The sequence below is a fragment of the Nilaparvata lugens genome, chromosome 8, assembly GCF_014356525.2.
Source record: "Nilaparvata lugens isolate BPH chromosome 8, ASM1435652v1, whole genome shotgun sequence".
Classification (NCBI taxonomy): Eukaryota; Metazoa; Arthropoda; class Insecta; order Hemiptera; family Delphacidae; genus Nilaparvata; species Nilaparvata lugens.
In genome coordinates, this window is record NC_052511.1 from 27521009 (window position 1) to 27542697 (window position 21689).

Here is a 21689-nt window from a genome sequence, read left to right on the forward strand (position 1 = left end):
AAATACATGATAGCGGGAGTGTGGATGTGAGTGCCTATCTGGAGAACCTTATGAACGCCTATAAGATGGTCAAACAACTGACAAACGATTGAAAACAGGTGGATTCCTTGATGGTTGATTTTGCTGAAGAGGAACGGAAGAAGATGATGAATCACCAGCAGCAGCTGAAGATTCTAGTGGAGGAGAATGTGGTGGTGGCGGTAACAGCTCTGATGCGACTGCAGGACACCTATCAGCTGGACACCGCCTCCCTAGACCGGGGGCGGTTAAACGGTGTACATTACACCACAGACCTGTCCGCTCACGATTGTTTCGAGCTTGGTAGAGTCGTACAAAAACGATGAATACCAACATACAGTGCTCTGGATGCTGGAATCGCTCAAACAACTTGAACAGGAGGGGAATCGAGCCAAAATAAAACGCTGGCAGATGCTGGAGTACCTGGCCTATTTCACTTATATGCAAGGCAACGTGCAATCCGTGTCGCAGATGACCGAAGAACTGCTGTCTATAGTTCCAAATCATGAGTACGCTTGTGGCAACCGTACCTTCTAGCGGCCATCAAAACAGCACCAGTGTCAGTTGCTAACAATCATCCACAAACAGGGTTGTATGAGAAGCTGTGTCACAAGGCTCTCTCCACCTCCTCAAGTGATGGCTCAACTAAAATGTCGTTATGTGCACAGAAACCAACCATACCTGAGAATTTCCCCCTTGAAAGAAGACTAAGCTTATCTGGAGCCTAGAATTGTTTTATATCGTGACGTTATCTGCGACAGGGAAATAGAAGTGCTCAAGAATTGGCAGGGCCCATGTTCCACGTTCCACTGTGAAGATCGCAAATACATGAGAGACAATAAATTGTGGCCAGCTGTTGGATCAGCAAGGCAGAGTTGCTGGAGGAGTCCGAACATCCATCCATCAAGCTACTGAGTCGGCGTGTCGAGCACATGGCCTCTCTCAACATGGCCACTGCTGAGAGGCTGAAAGTGATCAATTACTGCATTGACGGAAACTTACCGCATTACGACACATTACCAGTAATAAATAGGGATGAAAACTTCAGAATATTGGAGTTAAACAATGGTAATAGGCTTCGAATAGCTACAGTGATGTTCTACATGAGTGATGTGGCACAGGGAGGGGCAACAGTGTTTCTATTACTGAAGCTTGCCCTGTGGCCGCAGAAGGGAACAGCAGTGTTTTGGCACATCCTCACCTTGGTGGAGAGGTTGACTCTGCCACACTGCATGCCGGCTGTCCTGTGCTGGCCGGCTCCAAATGGGTGGCCAACAAGTGGATTTACAAACGAGGCGAGGAATTTACATGGCCGGGTGCACTGCAAAAAGAGACTCGAGCTGGTACTCATCCAGCTGGTACAGGTAACTAGAAACAGGCCTCAATCACTTCATAATTGTGTCAAAGTTTAGTTCTTCAAATATCACACTAGGGCTCAACTCACACTCACGCGACTCAGGTCGAGAAGAGATTCGACTCTAGTCGAGAGCATGTGTTTTCAAATGGTGACGTCGCGGAGACTAGAACCGACTGGTCTGAGTGTCACCATTTGGAAACACATGCTCTCGACTAGAGTCGAGTCTCTTCTCGACCTGAGTCGCGTGAGTGTGAGTTGAGCCAAAGCTGTGATCTCGATTGTATCTGAGCTACTATGTAATTGTTTTTTTCGTAAGTGAAAATAAATTCATTTGTTCACGTTATAAACTTTCTAGATTCTTTAGATATTTTCTAGAAAAACTTGGAGTTGTTTCCCAGCGCGATCTTCACCCCCAGAAAGCTTCATCTTCTTCACAAAACAAACCTGGAAATTATTATTATTTTTCTATGAAAGTAAGTTAAATTACCATTCCATCGCACCAGATTGTAACTGCACCAAAAGCTTCGAGATTAGTATTTTTTAAAAAGATTTCTATGAAACAAAATGAAGTATAGTATGATGAACACGTTGATCCCTATTTCATGATGCGAGCAAGCTATGTATTGTCATGGCCCAACTGAGAATCTTGGTTCCTGTTCGCTAGTGCCAATCTTTTCGTTTGGCAAAAAAAATCGTTTAGCAAATTTCCCAATAATTAAAATTTCTCTTAGTTATTTGATGACCTTTTTCCTTTGGGAGCTCACCTGTCAGAAAAAAAGGTTTTTCTTATTTCTCCTACACTATCAACTAATCAACTGTTACCTATACTAATTAACTCTAATGTTTGTAGCCGAAATACTCAGATAGGCGTTTTCACCTCACATACATTAGATCCATTGATCAAGATCATTATTTTTATTATTTCCAGATCAAGATTTTTAAGAGGATATTTCAGTTGTTGAATCCCAGTCATAAGAGAAATAATAATATAGATGAATTTCAGAGAGATTAAATGCCAGATTTGTGTTTTTCATTTGCAAATACCTAATGAAAGTTTATTCTGTTCCAGTGCTTGTGATATTTTTGTCGTTTCTATGAGTTGAGTTTTGGAAGACATGATGGAATGCGTGTGGTGACCTGCATGTTCGTGAGTAAGATCGGAATGATGAATGCTGAGCTGTATTCAGCTCTGGTCGAACTAGAAGAATTGGTTGAAACAGAAGCAGTACTCATCAGAGCTCTAGACGATTACACTCCTAAAACAGAGCATCGGTTGTCACAGCTTAGAAGAAGTGCAGCAGAATACAGGAAAATACATGATAGCGGGAGTGTGGATGTGAGTGCCTATCTGGAGAACCTTATGAACGCCTATAAGATGGTCAAACAACTGACAAACGATTGAAAACAGGTGGATTCCTTGATGGTTGATTTTGCTGAAGAGGAACGGAAGAAGATGATGAATCACCAGCAGCAGCTGAAGATTCTAGTGGAGGAGAATGTGGTGGTGGCGGTAACAGCTCTGATGCGACTGCAGGACACCTATCAGCTGGACACCGCCTCCCTAGACCGGGGGCGGTTAAACGGTGTACATTACACCACAGACCTGTCCGCTCACGATTGTTTCGAGCTTGGTAGAGTCGTACAAAAACGATGAATACCAACATACAGTGCTCTGGATGCTGGAATCGCTCAAACAACTTGAACAGGAGGGGAATCGAGCCAAAATAAAACGCTGGCAGATGCTGGAGTACCTGGCCTATTTCACTTATATGCAAGGCAACGTGCAATCCGTGTCGCAGATGACCGAAGAACTGCTGTCTATAGTTCCAAATCATGAGTACGCTTGTGGCAACCGTACCTTCTAGCGGCCATCAAAACAGCACCAGTGTCAGTTGCTAACAATCATCCACAAACAGGGTTGTATGAGAAGCTGTGTCACAAGGCTCTCTCCACCTCCTCAAGTGATGGCTCAACTAAAATGTCGTTATGTGCACAGAAACCAACCATACCTGAGAATTTCCCCCTTGAAAGAAGACTAAGCTTATCTGGAGCCTAGAATTGTTTTATATCGTGACGTTATCTGCGACAGGGAAATAGAAGTGCTCAAGAAATTGGCAGGGCCCATGTTCCACGTTCCACTGTGAAGATCGCAAATACATGAGAGACAATAAATTGTGGCCAGCTGTTGGATCAGCAAGGCAGAGTTGCTGGAGGAGTCCGAACATCCATCCATCAAGCTACTGAGTCGGCGTGTCGAGCACATGGCCTCTCTCAACATGGCCACTGCTGAGAGGCTGAAAGTGATCAATTACTGCATTAACGGAAACTTACCGCATTACGACACATTACCAGTAATAAATAGGGATGAAAACTTCAGAATATTGGAGTTAAACAATGGTAATAGGCTTCGAATAGCTACAGTGATGTTCTACATGAGTGATGTGGCACAGGGAGGGGCAACAGTGTTTCTATTACTGAAGCTTGCCCTGTGGCCGCAGAAGGGAACAGCAGTGTTTTGGCACATCCTCACCTTGGTGGAGAGGTTGACTCTGCCACACTGCATGCCGGCTGTCCTGTGCTGGCCGGCTCCAAATGGGTGGCCAACAAGTGGATTTACAAACGAGGCGAGGAATTTACATGGCCGGGTGCGCTGCAAAAAGAGACTCGAGCTGGTACTCATCCAGCTGGTACAGGTAACTAGAAACAGGCCTCAATCACTTCATAATTGTGTCAAAGTTTAGTTCTTCAAATATCACACTAGGGCTCAACTCACACTCACGCGACTCAGGTCGAGAAGAGATTCGACTCTAGTCGAGAGCATGTGTTTTCAAATGGTGACGTCGCGGAGACTAGAACCGACTGGTCTGAGTGTCACCATTTGGAAACACATGCTCTCGACTAGAGTCGAGTCTCTTCTCGACCTGAGTCGCGTGAGTGTGAGTTGAGCCAAAGCTGTGATCTCGATTGTATCTGAGCTACTATGTAATTGTTTTTTTCGTAAGTGAAAATAAATTCATTTGTTCACGTTATAAACTTTCTAGATTCTTTAGATATTTTCTAGAAAAACTTGGAGTTGTTTCCCAGCGCGATCTTCACCCCCAGAAAGCTTCATCTTCTTCACAAAACAAACCTGGAAATTATTATTATTTTTCTATGAAAGTAAGTTAAATTACCATTCCATCGCACCAGATTGTAACTGCACCAAAAGCTTCGAGATTAGTATTTTTTAAAAAGATTTCTATGAAACAAAATGAAGTATAGTATGATGAACACGTTGATCCCTATTTCATGATGCGAGCAAGCTATGTATTGTCATGGCCCAACTGAGAATCTTGGTTCCTGTTCGCTAGTGCCAATCTTTTCGTTTGGCAAAAAAAATCGTTTAGCAAATTTCCCAATAATTAAAATTTCTCTTAGTTATTTGATGACCTTTTTCCTTTGGGAGCTCACCTGTCAGAAAAAAAGGTTTTTCTTATTTCTCCTACACTATCAACTAATCAACTGTTACCTATACTAATTAACTCTAATGTTTGTAGCCGAAATACTCAGATAGGCGTTTTCACCTCACATACATTAGATCCATTGATCAAGATCATTATTTTTATTATTTCCAGATCAAGATTTTTAAGAGGATATTTCAGTTGTTGAATCCCAGTCATAAGAGAAATAATAATATAGATGAATTTCAGAGAGATTAAATGCCAGATTTATATTGTATCATAATGCTACCTATATTGATGGAAATAAAATGTCATTTTTAAAAGAACATTTTCTAATGATGTAATGTCCGATTCATTTGAAGATATCAATCATTTGATAGCTTATATCGAGTTGCCATCCCTGTACCTTTTGCTACGTAGGCAGTTTGAAGCTACGAGTGAAAATATTTTAGCTTTTTACAAGGCGTGGACCCCTTCTTCAGAGTTCACGGAATTTTCAGTCCTGGGTGGATAATAATGTATCAAAGTTCCATATCAATCAATAAATTATAACTAAAACTCAGATCATTAACTCCTAAACTGCTTCATCAGAGTTGGAATCGAACAAGTTCTGGTTTGACCCATTCAAACGACTGTAAAATTAACCAAAATTGCTGAAATTGCAGTGAGTAGCTATTTAATTGAAATATTGATACACCTTGTTGATAACAGTTGTCATCTTCCTGGTTGGGTCGATACCCTTATGTATTCATAAAATGACTCACCTTTCATTACATGGATAAACTTCATCTTAGAATTATTACTGAAGTTTATCATCATAGTAGCAAGTATAAGTGAAATGAAAGAATATGAATATAATACCTACATCCCATTCTCTTTGATAGTAGTATAGTATAGATAGTAGAATAGATAGTTAGTATCACTAACATCATATATGCTGTAATGTGTTTTGTAATGCCCAGTTGTAGTGAATCAATTGGCAGCAACATTAGTTGACCGTCGGCAAGACAAATGAATGCTAGATTGTTAGCCGTTGGTGTGGAGGTCTGCAGACGAAAATAGGTGGCTCCAAATCGCCTCAATGTATCATTAATCTAGCAGTACGCGTCTAGGAAACAGTTAGGACACCGAAAATTGGTATAATTCTTCTACTGGTTGTCAGGTACACGCGTGTCTCAGGCTCCAACACGTGAACAAACTCGTTTGTCACTATGACGCCCAGTTCGACATCAATCTTCTCCTTCCTTTATTATCTTTCTCTTCTTTTCCTCTCACTTTTTTCAACCTCTTCTTTCTCTTCTTCTTCTATGGTTCCTACGTCCTACCGGGAACGTGCCCGGAAAAATTCAATCACAGCGTTTGCTACATCTAATAGCTTTAGATTAACGGATCTATGATGATCTGTTTATCCAACTTTTTAATTTTGAGTTGCAACAACTGAACCGGGATCAACTATTTTAGAATAGCCTCTTAGCATTAGTGCTGATCCCAATGCTATAATAGATGGATGCATCATTGCTCAATAGCATTTTACTGATCCTGGATCAGCTTGAGTGAACAGAATGCAACTCAATTTTCATGTCATGTTTAATATTAGTCTATACTGATAATTGCTGGCATTAATTTTGTAAAATCTTCTCGCTCCAACTTTATTATATTTTAGAAATACCACTTGAAACAAGATTTCATGTCGTTAGTATAATAATTTGGTTCGATTAGTACAAATAACTTAATATAAAATGAGTAAATATGAGATCAATTATTACGTTTAAATTATTGTAGAGGCGAATGATTATACAGATATGCCATAAAATTCATACACTGCAATACTTCTTTTCAAATGCAATTCGATCGTTTGACAGAAAAAGGAAACATATATTTTTCTCCACCTACTGTCTATTTTTCTCCTACTTACTTTACTTCCTGGAACATAATATGAAGAAACCCTGGGACGAAAACAACTGAAATAGTAGCAACATATCATTTATATGATTTTGAAACAGAAAAATAAAAAAATAAATAATCAACAGTGGAAGTAAGAGCAAGGAGTAAATAACAAAGAATAAATCAATTACATATATTTAATATGATTCTTAAAATACCTCAGTAACGATTAGGGGGGGGGGGGGGCGCAACCTTAAAAAAACATAACTCTTTCAATATCACTTTCACTGAGCGTATCACTGCCTGGTTTCAACCGATGGATTCTTTCAGTGTGTAATATTCTATTTGTGGTTCAACATCAGAGAAAGAATTTGAACTGCTTCGTAGATAACGTATATGGATCTTAAGTCGTCAATGGTTTGGTAAGGTTGAGTTTTGATAATTATTGAATGAGATCCATTTTTAAACAGTGTATCATTGAGATCGCTGGGACGGCGGAGTATAGCTGAGACGGCGGGGTACACCTGAGACCACGGGTATAGCTGAGACCGCTAATATTCTCATAATATTCTGATCAATAACCGAGTTCGAATCTCGACAGGGGCAAAAGGTTTTGACCACAGCTCAGTCACGTAGATAAGGCCACCCCGTCTTTCGGAGGAGACGATAATTCGTCGGTCTCGACTACCTAAGAAATAGTCATCTCTCATCATCATCCCTCTCACTCATTACCCACGCACAAGCCTAAGAGCTTATGTGGGCATCACCCTCAGTTTTATTATTATCATCATTATTATTAATAACTTAACGAGTTACTTTTTTCCACAGATGAATAAATCAAAACTTAGGAATAGATTAAAAATTATTAAATTACAGTTCATTAACATTTCACGAACTTCAAGGCTATAAATTTTATTTGAACTATTTTGATTTCCATAAATTAACGTTATACAAAATTCGTGAGACAATTTACGTTACAGATAATTCAACTTTTATTTAGAAAGAAAATGTAATTCTATTTTCAGAGAAATTTCAATATTCTAAATGAATAAATACAAATTCAATTATAAAATCATTGTTACCTTTTGCAGCGGATTAGGAGATAAAAACTTAAATTAAATATGCTACTAAAAAATTAAATAGTTGAATACTATTAATATTACTATCAATAGAAATATTATTGAATACTATTATATTACTTGAATACTATTACTTTAGGTCGACTACATCTTGTCACAAAGAAATAAACAACAAAATCGGAAAAAATAAAATCTGCTTAGCTTGAAACAGAGCCTTTCGCAAGCAAGCCAGCCTCTACTCCAATTGGCTATAATTTACAATACTGAGGTAGTGGATCAATCAGGAGGCAGCTAATACAAGATGAATAATCGGAGAGTGAGAGAGAAAAGTACGAGACTCATACAAAAAGTATTACGTAAGAGAGAAAAAAGAAAATCTGAGAAATTTACGCTTATTAAAAAGCAAAGGCAAACTTGAAAAATGTTATCAGAGACAAACAAGCGTTCTCTCTCTCAAATCAAAAGAATATATCAGAGTGAGCAGTTGTTTTCCAAAGCTTAATACAATAATAAAATAGAAATTTCGGCAAACTAATATGAAACATGTAACATTTTGCCACATGTCACACAAGTGCAATTCTCCACATGAGAAGTTACATTTTTCGTTTGCTTCGTACAAGAAGGGAAGCGGTTCGGATATTGGAGAACTCAGTAGCTCGTTTAGAATATGTGGGAGACCATCAGGTTTGATATTCAATCAATACTGAATATCCTATTCATGGAACTATCAAGTATAAATTTGTGAGGATTACAAATATATGTAGACCTTCACTACATAAATGATAAAAATGATAATGAAGAGTAGTTTTCATCTCATACTGGAAAAATATGCTTTTCTAGAAGACTTTGGGTCATAGATCCACAGAAGCTCAAACCTCTTGTAAAACGATGGGACACTGCAATTGAACCTGGAAGACTATGATCAAGATTCAGGTTGTTGCTAGGATAATCGGATGAATAGTTGATATTCGGCTTCCAGCTATGGAAAGCACGTATCAGTGAATCAGTGAATGGAATCCTGACAGGAAAACGGAAAACCTGGAATGATTAGTTGAGTATCAGTCGGTCAGCACTATAATGACGCGTAATCTGCATGATAACGGTCCAAAGTAGTAGAACACAACAATGTAATTATTGTATTGGACGATGGTTCCCGTTCAGTTAACTCCTATCGTCATCGGCACGGAACAGGTGTGCTCTTGTGTCTGTTGAAAAGAGAGAATGATAGTGTGTGAAGAGGTGAATGATAAGAAGGAGGAGGAGGGAGTAAAGTAGAGGAAGAAGGAGAAAAAGAAGAGGAGAAGAAGGGTAGAAAAAAGGAGAGGAAGGAAAAGTTCAATAAAAAGAAAACGAATGGCAAGAAATTTAGTTACAAAAAAAGAATACTAATACACAAGTTCAGATTCAGCAACTACATTGCAAGTATTGTAACCAGTGATCAGTGTCTCAGTGAAGAATTCCTGAACTCTTTTCTCGTACTCAAATTCGCAAATCAGTGAGTTTTCTCAATGTAATACGGTCCGCTAGAAAACACGCGACAAGAAAGCCTCTGAGAATCGGCAAAGACCTTATCGAAGCAACTGACCCGTTGAGAGACTGACCACTTACTATTAGTAGTTGAGCTGTTTTTAGAATTTAGCAGATTAGCATACCGCGGCTACTAGAACGGATTTCCAGTAAATCCCTTGTTGATCAGCTCTTTTTCTGTTAAGAGAACGGTATCGGATTAAGTGGCAATTTTGTGGGCTGTCAGGCATTTAATTCTATCAGCGTCTCAATGATTTATTTCTAATCGGTTGTTTTTGTCAAGGTATTTGTCTGAGAGATTTGAGCAGCTATGTTGTATTATTGGATGAGTTGTTATATTTAATAACATTGAGTCGTTAGTATCATCACTTTGAGTGTTGGAGTGCAGAGTTAACTGTTAGAATTGACCAGCTAATAACGAGTCAGTAATTTGAACTGATAGCCCTAATAATTCACCAAAAACCACAAAGTAGAAAGAATTTTTTCTTCTCTCTGTAAAAACCTACAAATTAAAGGGCTCAGAGTACCTTTGACATGTTTTTCAAGAGCAGTTTGGTCATGTTGAGTTTGACTTCATAAGTCACAAGAATAAGACAGTCACTTTTGAACAATTAATTACGACATAGCAGTCAGGTATTTATATAAATTAAAGCTATTAGCTTCTACATACATTAGTGTTGCGCTTTCGGACACTAGACCCTTCATCAACACTGGCTGAAACTTCCATTGTTGAATACATATGGTTAGTAAGCAGCGTGGGTTGAGGGAGTGGCAGGATTTTTTGAACAGTTGGCGGCGGGGGTGGCGGGAATGTTTGAATTTGTGGATTATTGGAGTAGGAGGTTGAAGAGGCTGTGTGATTTGAAGTTTGTTTGCTCATTAAGAATGTTGTGGGGGTCTCTTTTAGTATGTTTATATATTTCAAATTGTTCCAAGGTGTTTAGTTCAGGCCCTTTGTTTCTGATGTGTAAAATTTTTAAATTTGTGGCTATGTCTGTGTAGGTGTGATTGTTTCCTATTAAGTGGGTAGCAAATGCTGATTCGGAGTTGTTGATGTGTTCTTTGAATCTTTTCTCAAATGAACGACCGCTCTGCCCCAGGTAGTATTTTTGGCAATTTGAACAGTTGAGCTTGTATACCCCTTGGTTTTCGTATAAGTTCTGTTTCTGTTCTCTTGTGGTTAGTAGGTTTTTGATTTTTTTTTGTTTGGTATGCTATATTGAATCCTGCCTTCTTGAAATTCTTTGCTAATCTGTTGGACTTTGAGTTTATGTATGTTAGTGTTATGAATTTGTTATGTTCAGTGCTGGGCTTTTGAGTTTTTCTTTTCATTTTCTGTTGGATTCTGTCTATGAGTAGTGGATCATAGCCATTAGTTTGGGCCCAGAATTTTATTGTGTCGAGTTCTGTACTGTAATCTTCTGTTGATAAGGGGATGGTGTTTAGTCTATGGATCATTTTTTTGAAAGCAGCATGTTTGTGTTGAGTGGGGTGATTGGAGGTCAGGTGGATAAGGGTGTCTGATGTGGTTGGTTTTCTGTTTATATTGAAGCTGTGTTGATTGTTCATATTTTTTGTGATTGTTAGATCTAGGAAGTTGAGTTTCTTTTCTGTTTCATACTCTGCTGTGAACTGGATGTTTTTGTCTATTTTGTTTATGTGATTACGAAAAAGTTCACATTGTCTTTTGTTTCCTCTGTATAATAGAATGATGTCATCAACGTATCTGTGCCAGTATATGATGCTTTTTGAATGTGTGTTACTTTTGATAATCTTTGCCTCTTCAAGGTCTTGGATGTATATCTCAGCAAATATGCTAGAAATTGGGATGAATTGAATTTAGATTGTTTGAAACCCAAATTGAATAAGAGAATAACACTCACTAAAACTGCAAAACTTTGAAAATGTACTTCAATTTGGAATGATATACTATGTTTGCTACAATATTTTGTTAATATAAAAAAAAATGCATTTTGAATAAAATCATATCGTTGGCCATGTTAACAAATCCGATAATGTTGATCAAAATTTTCAAAGTTACTAATATTATTTTACAGTTTTAAATAATTAGTGAGTGCTATTCTCTCATTCAATTTGGTTTTTAAACAATCTAAATTCGAAATTTTCTGTTTTCAAATGTTTGGACTGAAAACTGGACTTGAATTCAAATGTGTATAGAACATACTTTTTAGATTATAGTGTTTAAATCAAATTCGGGGAATATACACTTTTGGGCTGTGCCTGTTGGTCCCTCCCCAATCATTTTAAGGAATATTGTGTTCTGTGTATCAATAACTAGATATAAACTTTGTTTCTATGCTTGTGTACTCCAGAGCAAAGCTTGGTGCCCCGATATTAAGGGAATATAAGTAGAAAAGTACATTCGTAACATCTCAATTAATCGTTATTTTATTCCATCAATATTTTCATCGACTTGTTCAGATTGACGTTGATTTTCATGTTATTTTCTTGTAAATTATTAAACGGGGACAACGGGGTTTATACACATATGGGGTAACGGGGTTCACACATATGTATTCAGTAATTATATCACATTGTATTCCTTGGCGATTTATAATTTCGACAATCTGGTTCATAACTTCATAGAATACGAACATTCGTTGTGTACTTTCTTGTAATAATGAACGGCTTCGGCAGAATCACTCTGCCTCTAAAGGTAACTGATCCTGCGTGGTCTCATTCTGGGCTGCGGTCACTAACCGTGTGCACTGCACTGCACTCATAAATAATGATCAGGTTGACTTGAGACAGTCGATGAGTGACTGATGGACGCGCATGCATGGGCACGCGTTGTCACGTGATTCCCTTAATGGACCAGAGCGTTACGTAATCAAAGCGTGCAGCTCGGCGTAACCTTGCCATTGGTGGCGAGTGCGGGAGGCTGCTCGTACGTGTGCTCACTCACACACATGCAACACATGCACCGTTCAGTCTAATGACTAGAAAATGAGTGGTTATTGCGATTGGAGGAAGGAGGATTTGATATGTCAACAAGAGAGGCAGTGGGAAGAGAATGGCAAAGAAAAGAATTGGAAGGGAAGGGAAGAGAAGGGAATTGAAGGAATGAAGAAAGGAAGTAGAATATAGGAGCTGACACGAGACAAGCAAAGTTTGAATTGGAAGTTGGGAATTGAGAAGAGAATGATGGAGAGAACTACAAAGAGCTTGAGAGAAGGTGAAGAAAATAAGGGAAGTGAGAGGTCAGTAAAGAAGAGAACAAGAAATAGTGAAGTTGGAATTTAAATATGGGAATTGAAAATAGAATGGTGAGAGAAGCAATTAGAAAAGTAGAATTGGGAGGAGAACGGCAGAGGATGGAATAAGAGCACATGAGTTGGGAAGAGAATGCTGAAGATAGAAATTGGAAAAGAGATTGAGGAGAGAGTAGTGAAATAAGAGGAGAAGAGTGAGAATGTAGAGGATAAGATGTAGAATTAATAAAAACAATATAAAAACTTGGAGTACCCTTTTATTTCAAACATTTTAAAACTTTAAAACATTCCAAACAAGTAAAGTTTTAAATGTTTCAAATAAAATGGTACTTCATGTTTTTATATTGTTGTTATTAATTTTAATAAAGTAGCCCATACAAGTGAAGAGATTTTATGATATAAGATTCAGATTAATCGATTACGCAGTGGGTGAGGGAAGATGATGAATTGATCAGGATGAGAAGGGATAAAGACAAGGAAAAGAAGAAAGAATTACTTGGAACTGAGTGGAGAATCAAAAGAAAATTTGAAGTTGAAAGCGGACAGAAAAACGTATAGAGTGTGATCAGAGAGTAGAAGAAGAATAAAAAGAGGAAGAAGAAGAAGAAGAAGAAGAAGAAAAAAAAGAAGATGAGGAAGAGGGAGAGAATTAAATGAAGATGAGGTGTGTATGATGAGTAGTGAGCCAGTCAGGTATTGGTGGCTGCGGGGCTGACGCCGCCGTAAACAGAAAAACCAGGTCACAAGAGTGACGCTGATTCCACAACAGAAAAAGAGTAGAGTGGACCTGGAACAGGGTAGGATGATGTTATAGGATGATAGAGCAAATATACAGTTAGTGGTGTGTTTAGTGGCGCATGCTGCTTAGCAAATGCAGTCTGCTTGTAATATGTGATTTTACTCATCGCGTTTTGTTGCTCAAGTATCCGGTAATCCGGTATCCGGTATTCATTATCGGTTATGAGCTGATCACCTTATGATGTTTTGGAGAGCTTCTAGAATTATTTGTTATCTCGTAAACAATTTAATGCATAAAAAATGTTAATCACCATCATCAAACTCAACAAATTTTAATAATTTATTAATTTATACCAATAACCCCAAATAATGTACATGACTGACGATGAAAATAAGGTGAACAAATTAATGTACATGGCTGACGAGGGAAATAAGATGAACAAATCTAAAAGGAAGAGTAAGGCAAACGAAAGGGAGAAGGAGAAATCAATAATTGAAATCAGACTTAGGGAGAGGAGTTTAATACGACTCACTTTTTAGTGATATTAAATATACCTTCAATTTTTGATTTATTTTTTCATTCATAATGAAAACACAAATATATAGCAAGGTAACAGTATAAAGAATTTGAATAGAGAGAAACTCAAACATTTTTGAACACGACCTATGGTGTCATTCTCAGTGTGTCGTAGGAACTTGCAGGTTAAGATGGAATAAATTCGTGATATATGACTACATCTCTGTGTTTTCATTGAGTGTTACCGGTATACTAAAGAAATCGTTTAAATAAGACGAAAATTACAAATACGTTGGGCCGTTATGAAAAGTAGAGTACAGAATTATGAGAAAATGCTGATTGAACAGGTACAGAAGAAGAAAGGTCAAATGAAAATGGAAATCAAAATAAGTAGAAGTGAATAAGCTAGAAAATAGAAGGAAGTAGTGAGGAAAGATGAAAATAATAAATCGGTAAAAATTTCCCAAACATTTTAACAAGGAAGTTGTGAGTAGTGAGATGAGTTTTGATGGAGGAAGAAGCAAAATAAGAGATCCGGAGAAGTAGAAGGTCAATGAGAGTAGATAAATGGAGGAAAAGAGGGAAATAGCAGGATAAGAAGGATTAGGAGAGATTTGATTGTTGGTTGCTGTTTCACCTGTATATCCGTGGATAGAGAAGAAGGAAGGTTGATGTGACCCTTCTATCTCTAATCAGGCATGGAAGGCGACAAACAATTTTACTATTGTCGGCCAGATAAATTTCCGCTTCCGCCATTTTAACGGGCGCTTTTGTCGTTTCCTGGATCTCCTGCCTCTGGGTCTTCAAGAACTGTGTCGATTATTTCGAGGGAAATGTTTCTCATGTTGAAATATTCGAATGTTTACGTTCTGGCAGGACTCTTGATAGACTAATAATAAAATAGTTTTTATTCAAATTTTAAGAAAATTTGGAAATGATATAATTTATTCACTTTGTATAAATACACGCATTTTCATAAACCACAAAAAAGTAACTAAATGTGGAATCATTCACAGTGATACAGACTTCGGAAAAAAGGCGAGAATCTAGGTGAAAACTCAGTATCCAATGGAAATTCTTTAAAAAAAATGACCTCTCGGCACTTTGGAATATTTTGAGAATTCAGTAAAGAGCTACCACAATGCCGATGAAAGTTCCGTTTGGATGAAACATACTGATGATGATATTGATAGTCATGTCATGAGCAAGTTGCTACTGCAATACTTCAGGTTCACACTAGACGAGAGTTGGGGAAGAAAGTTTCCACCCACAAAATATATGTATTGTACAAACATCCAAATGAAAATCTACAATTATTGTAGGTAATAAAATATAAATTGAGAAACGTCTAATTGTGAATAAATTTATCTTTTCATTTTCCTTTTGTATGAATGAATATCTCCCTTAACTTGCTGTACAATTTAGAGATGCTCAATTTATTTACAACACAAATTTCATCAGTGGAGGAGAATCCAACAATTCGATGTGTTTATCTTAAACACTGCAGTTAATTCATCTCCTCTTTTTAATGAATTATGTTATAATCTTCAAGAATGTTTAATGTGCAGCTTCTCGGTACACAGTGTATTTCCGATTTCCTTCATACTCAATTTTCAATTTAACGAATCATTTCCAATCTGTAACATAGAATTCAATTATTCCCCTCGTGAATTCAAAATGTATATTATGCCGTTAATGCTACTAAGAGAACCAATCACCTCTTGCCTCTAGTAGGCCAATGTCTTATTGTTATTGGAATTGGATGGTCACATTGCTCCAGCAAGATCATTCGGCTGAATTTATTGGCGATCTTAGCGAAAGTGATTTTTTGTAGCCTTCTCCTAACGCAGGCTGCTTTCCTCATTCACTCCTTCTCCTCCCCTTCTCTTTCTTCTCTATCAATCCTTCAGCTGAATGCGGTCAGAAGCAGCCAATAAAAGTGTGACAGAATGTATTCCGAAGCGTGATACGTTCATTTTATAGATTGGCCATAATCTATTTTCATTTCCTTTCCACGACTATGTGATTCTGTCGTCAGGAGAAATTGAAAAAATCACGATCTAGCTCTATTATCACCGTTATCATGGTCTTCTTTTCCGTTTCTACTGTTTTATCCTCTTTCAAGTCTTCAACTTACTTCTCCATCTTTTACAACACATTTATTTCTCTTTTATCTCGTTTCCTTTATTGTTTTCAACCAATGTTCCTCATTTCCTCCTGATACTCCTTTCTTCCAATTTCTCAATTTCACTATTTTCTTGCTCTTCAAGATCCATTCTCCATTCTTTCCTTACTTCTTCACCTCCTGTTTTCTTGTAGGCTTCTCTTTCTTTCTCTTGTTTCATTATCTTTTCGCCTTTCTACTCGTAGGTATCCTATAAAGATATTGTCTCACATTTCTCTATTTCATCTAACCTTCTAATCTTTCTCCTTTTGAACACCTTTATCGTTCAATATTGTTTAGCTTTGAGAGCTTTAGTAATAATCTCTAATTATTTTGTTTTCCTTTTGGATACGTCTTCATCTTTTTTGTATATGTTTTTCTTCTCCAATATCATATTCTATTAATTTCCCTTCCCCATCTTCATTATTTCTTCTATATTGTAACCATTTCGCTCTCTTTCAATACCTCTCTCTATCAATCATTTAATTTCTCATCCTTGCAATTTCATTGTTGCACTTGAATATTTTTGTCATCGTTCTATTTTTGTTACACTCCTCTTTTTTCAATACATCCATTGATGATTTCAGTTTCCCTTTGTTCCACTTTATCTCTCTCACTCTAACCATCAACATTTCCAGCGGCAGCAGAATCATTCAATCGATTCAATCGAATAGAGAAATATTCGACTGTGGGTCGTATTCGCGTCGCTTTCTATCTTTCTCGTTAAATAATTTTCATTTTATATTCAATGGAAATTTTGTTAAATTACCCTCGATGTTGCAGTTTCAAAACTATTGACCTCGTAATTTCGTGGCTATTGCTTTGTGAAAAATAATGAAAGTCTTATTATTTAGTCAAAGTTCTTGATTTTGTATTTCGTATTTTTGTGATTGGAGAAATATTATTATTTTGACAATTACATTGCTGTTACAAAAGGTTTGTCTCTTATTTTGTAATCTTCAGTTTATCATGGTGAAATCTGGATAACAAAATTCCATCAATGATGAAATATCAATCGAATAATGAATTAAAATCAAACGTCTCGTACTCGAATTGCAGCTTGAAACCGCATAGACAACGTGTAGTCTTTTTCAATAATTTCTGCATAACATTGTCAGGAATTCAATTCCATAATTTCATAGTTTTGTCAGGAATTGTTAGGGGTCTTTCATATTGGTAAAACCGAAGAAGGCTGAAACTTATAAGGTGCATCTTAAAGTGAACATCAGATAGAATTTTCTTCATGACAATGAAATTATGAGGCTCTTAGATGTTTCGTAGAACGTTATACCTGAATAGTGAATAACACTAGATCAGTCATTGATTGGATTTTTTGAACATTCACAGTTTTAATTTATTTGTCATTTGATTTTTTTAAATGAAGGTCTCAAGAAATCTCTAGCAATTATTATTATTTTCGGAAGTGGAATAATAGATGACATCTGTTAGAAATAATAGTACTGAAAATATAATTTTAGTTGATATTACGTTATGAATTTATTGTATTCATATTTCGTGTTGAGAAAACATTTCGGTTATGTGGTGTCATGCCCCCAACGTTAGTAATTTATTTTATCGAAATCTTCGAATTACTCAATTTACTTGCATGACCGCGAGTAGAACTTACCACAGCTATATGACTAAACGTCTCAACTATAGTTGGACAGAGTTGGAGATTCTATGAAAACCGTTAGGATATCGTGGAAGATTACTTGAAGAATTCTCACGAAGACTTGGAGTATTCTTGAGACAATCCATTGATTTATTGACCCCGTACTTTGTTGTTGTTTTGTAGAATCATTTATACCTTTCCTTTGAGACGTTTCCAGTGATCCTTCATTTCACTTTTAGATTCCCCAGTCTTGTATAGTGATTGATTATACTTCACTGCTTGTCCTTTTCTCAGTTGAAAAAATATTAGACGGCTTACAATGATACTAGGTGTTAATGGCAGAGAAGAATGTGATCTTGAAGATTTTGGAGTATCATTGAATGTAAGCCCAATATAATAAGCAAAAACTTGATATCTTATCAATTTTGATAATCTGGAAAGTTTCCATTGTACAAAAGTTTTGAACTATTCAATCTATTCGTTAACTCACCAAATTTTTCTCACTATAACCAGTTTATAACTAGTAACTGATATGGACTATTGTAGCGGTTGGGAATTAATTGCAGAGAAATCTCTCGTTGAAGTCTGAAAACGAGGACTTCACTGAGTACTGGATTTGATCAAGAAATATTATTATATTGTTGTTCCTTCCGAAATGTAAATATTACGAAGTCTCAAAATATTAAATTTTGACTAGAAATGCAAAATTCAAATTGGTAGTTGCATAGATAAAATTTCTTAGAAGAATAAGCGACCATAGGAAATTAAAAGAAACTGTGAGAAAAAATAAGAAACGCATAATGCAGCTACCATGTTCAGTAAATTTACCTTGTTTAATAGAGTGTATCAGTAGGCGAAAGAATCCTAACTTGATTTCGTATTTCAATTATTACTAAGTGGATAAAAACATATCAACATTGAAGTCATCCTCTTATCATTGCATTATCTATCTCCTATATTGCATTTATGAGATTCAAGATCCTACATTGTAGTTCAAATGCAATAAAATCTTGATTAAGTTTCTGTGTCAATAGGAGCATCACTGAAGTATAATCAAGTACCATACTGATAGTGGATATCTGGATAGTTCAAGGAGTAAACTTCTTTACCAAGCATTATCATGGTTTGCACGTAATAAATAATGTAAATTTATACGTTTATAATTATTCCATTTAATGAAGAGGTAGTAGGTACTCAAGCTTATTTGAAAATTCCTTTTCTGTATGGAAAGCAGCCATATCACAATATTCATCAACAGCTTTTTCTTGTTTACGTTTGTAGAAGATACCTCACAGATCTCTTCCAAACAATATTAACGGATGTCTTTCTCCCAAATGTGAGCTTTTGAATACATCACGAGAAGACATCGTGAACAACATTTTAAAACTTGATTGCAATCCAAAATAAAGCACCTTATCAAACCATATAGAATGAGCTGAATCACGGTACCGACTCATTAGTATTATGCTTAATAGTAACTGAGATAACATCTCATCAGATAGACATCGCTTCTAAATCTTCATCCATTTACATTTATGGCACTTGCTAACCGTTACTATAAGAACTCCTTAGTCATAAACACAGTAACTGTCAATGAAACAAACAAAAAACTCTCATCCTAGTAACGAGAAGTGTTAATAAATATAGATAGTGAAGTTCGCTTCGACTGTCAGCATTGTTTACATGGAAAGCATCAAAGTTATTTATGAGGAATGCTGACAGTTAAAAGTGAATCTTACTACCTTCTTCTTCAGTGATCACTGGGTCAAACAATAATGACAGGCTACGGACGTAAATGGAAGCTCCTTTCTTGAAGGTTTTTTAAGTTAGTGACTGTAGCTGTAGTGTTAAGCTTCATGAATATACCAGTAATGGGTGAAGGTGGGGCAGGGTTTCTAATGATAACAGATGGTCAAATTCACAACATCACTAAACTGCCAAGTCTTATGAGCTTTAAGTGACAACATATTGCACTCGCCAAAGAATCATCATCTTATCTTTTATCTTATCCTCTCTCACTCGCTCATTCACTCATTTTTCTGTTTCTTCTATCTCTCCCTTGTTTTATCCACCTTTCTTCCTAACTCCATTTTTCCAAGTTTTTCTCTCTCGACGACCGATTTATTTTCTCCTGCTCAAACTGTCTTTTATGTTTGTTTCTTCTTGATTCACTGCCTCTTCTTTCGTCAAATCGTCTTTCTCGTTCCACACTCAACTCATATCTTCAGTGAAGATCAGAAGCTGTGATGAGAGCTTGACTAATCTTCGCCATCTTCTCTGTGGAGAGCTGAATTCTCTGAGGAGAGCTTGACTAATCCTGGGTGACCTACTGTACCTTGCACAATGACCTAATGTTCTTCACCTGGATTGTACTATTTTTCTGTAAACGTTTTCTGGAATGGAGGTTTTTTTGTAGTGATAATCCGATTGAAGTGTGACTTTAAATACTGTTTGAGTCAGGTGAATTCATATAGAATTTTTCGGTGGAATTAGACTTGGCATTAATGAATCCAGTCTTGATGAATCCATCCTTTAATGAATCCAGTCTGGAATCATAATTACAATAATATAATGCGATTTTTTGATTTGTCAAACATTGCTTTTTAACAAAATATACCAACATAAAGTGCAGTTCTTGGATAAAATATTGTCATTTTAAGTTGAATGTATTGTTGATCATTGAATTGAATTGCGAAAGTTCACAAAAGAATATTGTCTTCTCTCATCCACAACTCATGGATTATTACTGTTTGTAATCAATATCCGTGAAACATCTCCATATCAGTGCTTGCAAACGGATGAATTAATCAACTATTCTTATCCATTTCCACTACTGGTCCAAATAAATTTGAATCTAATTTTGATGTATCAATAGAAATTGAATTCAATTATAGGTGATTTATTATATCACTCTCGTATTTGTAGTTAATATTCCAATATCACGCCCACACCATCAAATGTTAGAAATCTTCAAGAAACTTTTCCAGTTGATGCTTATTGTTGAAGCTCTCTCATATTTTATCCGACGAAAATTTCTTGTGAATCATTTCATTTATGTATTTTCTTGTTTATTTTCAGTTGGGCACAATGGGCCTGGCTTCGGTAGAAGACAGGCCAAAAGGCGGAAAAAATTCGCCTTGGAAGCAGGCTCCAGAGCCTGATAATGGAAAGGTGAGTTCCATGAATTAAAAAATATTATATTTGTCAATTTTAATTTTCAACTTATCTTCCCTTTACAATATTTCTCTTTCAATCTGGTAAATTTCAGCATAATACATTATATCAGGCCAACTATTTGTTAGGAATTTAGTTCCAGCGACAATATCGTAGATCGTCGATTATCCAGAACTCGACTAGTTTAAATCTTGGTCAACCTTCATTTCAACATGATGATGAATCGGATGTTATCAATGATTTGACATTGATTCTTCATTTTCTTTTTTGTTTTGCTAAGTTAAGAATAGTTACTGTTAATTGACTTTTCCATTAGAACTATGAAGTGGATCAAAGGTGTAGTGAGATTCCCTCCGGAAACCCCTCTGGAAAGGGGTTGAATATAATGAGTCCCTTCATTTGTTATTTTTTATCATTTGTGCCATACATTCCATATTCACAAAATTGAAGAAGCGATTCATTCGACCTTTTCAAGCTATCTGTACACCAAGAAGTTCTGGAATGATCTGTGCTTACTAGAATGGACTTTTAACTTATTATAGTTTGAGATATCAGCCTTTTGGAAAACACAGTTATGCGCAGTATTTCGCAAAGTGAAATTAACAATTTATAGTACAGCTTACCAAATAGTAGCCGTACAGTTCAGGTTTATTATTCTGTAATAAAGCCTTCAGAAAGCACGCATGGATGACAGAACAAAAGCCGTACTAAATAATTGAACGATCTTTATCTTGAGATACAATCATCCCGCACAAAAAGAATGCCCAATAAATCAGCTAGAATCCTGTAAGACGAGTTTAAACTGCAACTTGAAAGCGTAGCTGAAAAATTGAATATTATAATTTATGACCATATTTACTTGATATATCAGACTGTTTAGAAACATAAAGGACTCCATGGAATAGCCATAACGTATGTTATTGGGCCCCATTCTGTTGAAATACCT

The 21689-nt window shown here is 36.5% G+C and overlaps 2 protein-coding genes across 3 annotated transcripts in view; both read left to right on the forward strand.

Annotated features, from left to right (window-relative positions):
• Positions 1–21689, forward strand: part of LOC111044883 — a 130523-nt gene that overhangs the window by 55177 nt on the left and 53657 nt on the right. For both annotated transcript variants that reach the window (XM_022330137.2, XM_039434408.1), the window contains exon 2: positions 20648–20740. In XM_022330137.2, coding sequence (XP_022185829.2) covers positions 20657–20740 — 84 coding nt within the window. In that variant the 5' untranslated portion in view covers positions 20648–20656. The remainder of the gene's footprint in view (positions 1–20647; positions 20741–21689) is intronic.
• LOC111044871 (prolyl 4-hydroxylase subunit alpha-1-like) lies at positions 3052–10313 on the forward strand. The gene is made up of 3 exons (XM_039435099.1): positions 3052–3212; positions 3558–4068; positions 10308–10313. The coding sequence occupies exons 1-3, from the start codon at positions 3052–3054 to the stop codon at positions 10311–10313; spliced, it is 678 nt and encodes a 225-aa protein (XP_039291033.1).